Source organism: Asterias amurensis, chromosome 9 (assembly GCF_032118995.1).
Source record: "Asterias amurensis chromosome 9, ASM3211899v1".
Taxonomy (NCBI): domain Eukaryota; kingdom Metazoa; phylum Echinodermata; class Asteroidea; order Forcipulatida; family Asteriidae; genus Asterias; species Asterias amurensis.
In genome coordinates, this window is record NC_092656.1 from 18,157,313 (window position 1) to 18,163,250 (window position 5,938).

At 34.9% G+C, this 5,938-nt stretch overlaps 1 protein-coding gene across 1 annotated transcript; it reads right to left on the reverse strand.

The window, feature by feature from the left end:
* Positions 1-66: 66 nt before the first annotated feature.
* LOC139942124 (tubulin polyglutamylase complex subunit 2-like) lies at positions 67-5,938 on the reverse strand. Its single transcript, XM_071938842.1, has 8 exons — positions 5,796-5,938; positions 5,339-5,506; positions 4,352-4,486; positions 3,700-3,807; positions 3,417-3,580; positions 2,418-2,581; positions 2,244-2,288; positions 67-2,071 (listed from the first exon to the last, which is right to left on the reverse strand). Exons 1-8 carry the CDS (start codon positions 5,860-5,862, stop codon positions 2,008-2,010), a joined length of 915 nt encoding a protein of 304 aa, XP_071794943.1. The 5' UTR covers positions 5,863-5,938; the 3' UTR covers positions 67-2,007.

Consider the following 5,938-nt stretch of genomic DNA (forward strand, 5'->3'; position numbering starts at 1 on the left):
TTATTGATCATCTTAACATTACTATCGGTGTATGGGTAAAACCACAATAAATATTACTTGCATCATTAAATTTGTATCAGTTAAACCATGTATGAACTTATTTCAGAATATTTTCTTGTAATCGAAAGACCAGTCTACAATGTATTTTTATACCAGACTTATCGACTGTTTAAAGCCGTGCTTGGCGGGTCACTGAATACACTCTGTGATGTTTCCTCTCTTCTGCGATTTAATCCTTGTTTACTCAAGTTCAATGTAAACTTGAATTGTCTATTTCTTGAATGTTGTAGTTCAGTTACATTTGTACATTTTTTTTAAAAGTTTGTATTTCGTAACCAGTGCATGTACAATTGTGTTCATTGTCGTTAGGAATGCTTGCTTTATTATGGTGCTCTAATGTTGTTATAGTTGTCGTACTAATCCCCACGGCACATCGCTCAGGTATGTACAGCAATTTACCGGCTACGCATCGTAATTATCTCCTTTCTAATGTACAAGGCGGTGGAAATGACCGCCAGTGAGACGAACAATATACATCACTCGTGTTCCCTTGAGCCTAGTCTTTGTTCTAGGCGTTCCAGTTGTAGTCAACAAAATGTGTTTTGTGACAACACATCTTGAGTATCTTGCAACCAAGACTGTCTCATGTAGGCATCTTGTGCAGCACAGCACTTACTTGGTTTTATTACTGTGGTATAAACAATGTCTTAAAGGCAGTGGACACTATTGGTAATTGTCAAAGACTAGCCTTCACAGTTGGTGTATCTCAACATATCCATAAAATAACAAACCTGTGAAAATTTGAGCTCAATCGGTCATCGAACTTGCGAGATAATATTGAAAGAAAAAAACCTTGTCACACGAAGTTGTGTGTGTTTAGATGGTTGGTTTCGAGACCTCAAGTTCTAAACCTGAGGTCTCGAAATCAAATTCGTGGAAAATTACTTCTTACTCGAAAACTATGGCACTTCAGAGGGAGCCGTTTCTCACAATGTTTTATACCATCAACCTCTCCCCATTACTCGTCACCAAGAAAGGTTTTATGCTAATAAATGTTTTGAGTAATTACCAATAGTGTCCACTGCCTTTAAGTCCAACCTCAATAACTTGAATCTCAAAAGAGTTTATTTCTTATTAACCGTAACTTGTTTACTACACAGGAACTATAGAAATATTTGTATTTACAATAAATACATTAAATCATAAAAGGACGGAGGTTAAAGGTTTCCTTATTGCTTTCATACAGTATGTAGAAGAAAATAATATCTGTAGTAGTTATGACTTGTTTTGATGAGTAATCTGTTATAAATTTAAAGGAATCTTCTCAGCAGTTAAAGAAAGTGTTGTTTGTTTTTTTAAGTTACTGGTTATAAACAGACAACCTGCCTAACTGGTAACTCTTTGTTTACCATGTATCATTCTTTGAGAGTTTCAACAGAAACAATCTGGGATATCTTATTGCACAAAGTGTCCTGTTTATTAAATCAAGGGTCATTCTTGAAGAGTGTCAACATAAACAAACCAAGTAGTTCTGGAGGTCAAATAATTTCACTACAACTAGGCACATTTGGTCCTAGTAGTAACAAGGCCAGGGGTCGATTTCACAAAGAGTTAGGACTAGTCCTAACTTGGGACTAGTCCTTGGAGATATGAAAAACACATGGCTAGTCCTAATTTCTCGAGATAAGACTAGTCCTAACTCTTTGTGAAATCCACTGCAGGGGTACAAGGACTGACCCACATGTAGACATGGTAGGCCTACAGGCTTTTATTGACGTTTCAGGCTTATTTAACACCAATTCATCAATGGCCAAAAGAAATCATAAATCAGACTCATATAGGAAGACTACCAAGCCTGTACAAGAAAGGAGACTGTATAATAGGTTCCAATGATTCCCTGGAACTGTGACATAGCGAATACAATTAGGGCTAGTTTGGGTTAAGACATGAATTAGTAAACAAATATGTCTGCCTCCAGTTTAGTCTGGTCCACTTACGGCCTTTTGATCACCTCAATCGTCCTCCACTCAGTTGGGAACCAGATCGGTTGTTTGAACTCCCAGACATTGGCCTACAGAGAAATAGACAAGGCAAACTTTAAAACGACTGCAAATTATGTACAATTAGATAAATGAAATTAGCACAAACCAGTTCAAGTTACTAACAAATATAAGTTTCCCTAATAAGTACTTTTTAATATTCACTGTACCGACTAAGCAGACAAGAAATGATTTGGGACTTACTTGCTTGTTACTCCAGATTTCTTTTTGCCTTGGTAAGATTTTGACCTGCAAAAATTTAATTTACAAATTATTATTTACTTCATGGTCCTATTCTTAAAAGTGACCATTGAAATAAGGTTGATTAAAATAAAAAAGAAATAAATAAAACATTTTGTAAGTTGATTAATTATTTACTTTTTGTCAGTTTTTCCTTTGAATACACGACCAGTATCCAGCTTATTAACTTCTGATGAGCTACTTTTGGGAGTTCTTTTCGCGAAGTTTCCACAATCCTCATTGCTTGGATTCTCTTCACACTCTAATCCAATCCGAAGAGGTGAGTAGATATTAAACCATTGCTGTTAAAACAGATGAGAAAATTATATCAATAAATATTCAATGAAATGTGAGAAAAGTGATTTGATAAAGAGTTCCATTACGTGTCATTACTTTGATACAAGTTAAGTTGCTGATTTTTAGCCTAAACCTTTTGTCTTAACTAGCAACTCCAGGTAACTTCACATTGGTCAAACTTTTCCCCAACACCATTACTTTTAAAGGCAGTGGACACTATTGGTAATTACTCAAAAAAATTATTAGCATAAAACCTTTCTTTGTGACAAGTAATGGGAAAGAGGTTGATGGTATAAAACATTGTGAGAAACCACTCCCTCTGAAGTGACGTAGTTTTCGAGAAAGAAGTAATTTTCTTCGAATTTGATTTAGAGACCTCAGATTTAGAACTTGAGGTGTCAAAATCAACCATCTAAACGCACACAACTTTGTATGACAAGAGTGTTTTTTTCTTTCATTATTATCTGAAAACTTCAATGACCAATCGAGCTCAAATTTTCACAGGTTTGTTATTTTATGGATATGTTGAGATACACCAACTGTGAAGGCTAGTCTCTGACAATTACCAATAGTGTCTACTGCCTTTAATAATAGCAATAATAATAATAATGAAAACTTATAAAGCGCCATCTATCTAAGACTAAACTTATTCCAAGGAACATAAACAAAAACAGAGAGAGAGTAACAAAACAAGAACACAAATTACGTAGCTTAGAATGAAATAAGAGTACGTTGAATTACATAATGTGTTGGCAAAAATAAATGGTAAAAAAAACCAGAAAGTCGGAAAGTCTTGATTCCAACAACACACACAACAACCACATCACTAGCATCTCTTACCTTTGCTTGTGGTGTGAGTCCAATATCAGTGTAGGCATACTGCCATTGTGGCAGACCAAGATGCATTAACATCATACGGAAATACTGACTGAAGGTACTCGCCAAATAGTGCCATCTTAAAGCCCTGTCTAGCAACCAGATCTTTGGATGCTGAGCAGGACTTCCTAAGAAAAACACAAGACAAAGGAAAATTATTTGTGAGAAAAATATGACAAAGTGAGTTGGAATATAAAAATACAAACAAACTGTCACTGTCAGCACTTAACATGTACATGTATCTTACCTGGTTTGGTGTCTGTGTAAACAAGGCAGACCTTAGCTATGCCTTGACAAGAATCTAGCTCAAAGATTCGGCTACGTCTGTCAAAATGAGGACTGGAAAATTCATCTCCTGAAACACAGTTGACCAAGAACAAAATACTGGTTATTATCTTAAAGGTTGACAATTCCATGCACCCTCTTATCGCCCAAATTTGAGTTAAAGGAACACGTTGCCTTGGATCGGTTGAGTTGGTCTTTGAAAAGCGTTTTGTGACCGTTTGTTATAAAATGCATATGGTTAGAAAGATGATGTAAAAGTAGAATACAATGATCTACACAAATATGCCTTGAAATTGCGTGGTTTTCTTTTCACCTCGTCCAATAACACGGTCGGCCATTTATGGGAGTCAAAAATTTGACTCCCACAAATGGCCGACCAGGATAGTTTGCGACATAAAAAGAAAACCGTGCAATTTTGAGTGATACTTGTGTGGATCATTATATTCTACTTTTAAAACATCTTTCTAACCATATATATTTCATAACAAACGGTTTCAAACGCTTTTTAGTGACGAACTCGTCCGATCCGAGGCAACGTGTTCCTTTAATGTGTTAGTATTGCTCAGGTCCATCTGATTTCACTAAGTAAGCAAAATAGAATCGTGTGAACCTACCTCCCTGTTCTTCATCACTGACATCATCTATATCAGCTAAAGATGGCGTGTTGGAACTCGTTGCTTTATTACCAGCTAACTTACTTAGATTATTCACTTGATTAATCTCCATCAATCCAACTTGTTGTAACTGATCTGAGATTTGAAAGAAAACAAATACAGACAGTTAGAACTAGCTTAAAGGATTTGGGTACTTTTTCAAAATGTCCATAGATTTACATTAAACTAACAGGGTTTGAAGATAATGACGGTGGAAAGCTTCCCTTCAAATCTTACTTACTGAGGTGCTTAAGTTTTTGAGAAAATGTCATGAAAACACGTTTGTAAATGATTTTTTTTAAAATCTTCTCATGAGATGAAAATTATTTTCATGACATTGTTTTACTCATTTCCTCAAAACTACAGCACCTCAGCACGTAGTATTTTCAGGGAAGCTTTCTACTATCATTATCTTCAAACTGTGTAAGTTTAGTGTACATCTGTGGCAATGTGTTTTTTGTCCTACAAAAGTTACATAGACCCTTTAATTCAATTCATTTAATTTTGAAATCACATGAAATTTGTTATCCATTTTACAGCATAAAACAAACATACAAACATTCAAAAAGATAAGACAATTAATTTACTTAAATAACTCTATAAAATAAATGACAGAAGTAAATAAAAAGTTATCTGATAAAACTAATAAAGTTTAATTAAAACTTGACCATCAGCCTTGTTGGATAGTGGGTGAAAAAGCGGTAATTTGTAATCCACTTGCGCTTGTGTGATAACTTATAATGGAATAAAACATTCATGTTAAGTATGATTGTACAATTTAAAAACACATTAAATTTACTTTCCTCGTGACTGTGACCATGGATCTGGAGGAACCTTGTCAATTTGAGTAACTTATCATACTAATTATTTCTTCCATACCATTTTGGTCACAATATCACAAACAAAAATCTACCATTCAAAATGTGCACATAGGAATGTTAAATTTACCATCCAATTTAACGCTCCATTTGAGAAGGAGTCCATCTGATGTGAGATAGAATCTTTTAAGATCATCAGGTAACATACAGGAATTACGCTGTTCCCATGATACCACTTGGTGGCGCTCTGCAGGTTTAGAGTCAACCAACTTCACATCACAAATTCCTGCTCTCTTTTCTGAAATAAAGATAATATTTACATTTTCAAAATTATATGCTTCCTTTATTGACATCTTACCTAACATCAAAATGTTAACCATGATATTCTTGTCTAAATGCAACCGATGATCGTGGAGTTGCTTTGACAATGGATCAGACGAGAAAGATTTCAGAGAGTAATTATGGTTATAAACAGTTAAAAAAAAGTTAAACAAAATTAAAAACAAAACCGATGCAAATAATCGGTCCCAAATAATGATTGAAATAGCAACACATTTGAGTTATTATCGATAATGGTGCTGACATACCAAGAGACTTTACAACACCAAGTGTCAACTGACTAAAAAGTTCTGTTGTCAGTGGAAACTCATCCATGTTAATCTGCCTGGTTTGGGGAAAACCTCTGGGAGGAAACTTTAATTCACACTAACAAAAACAATGTTATGTGCGC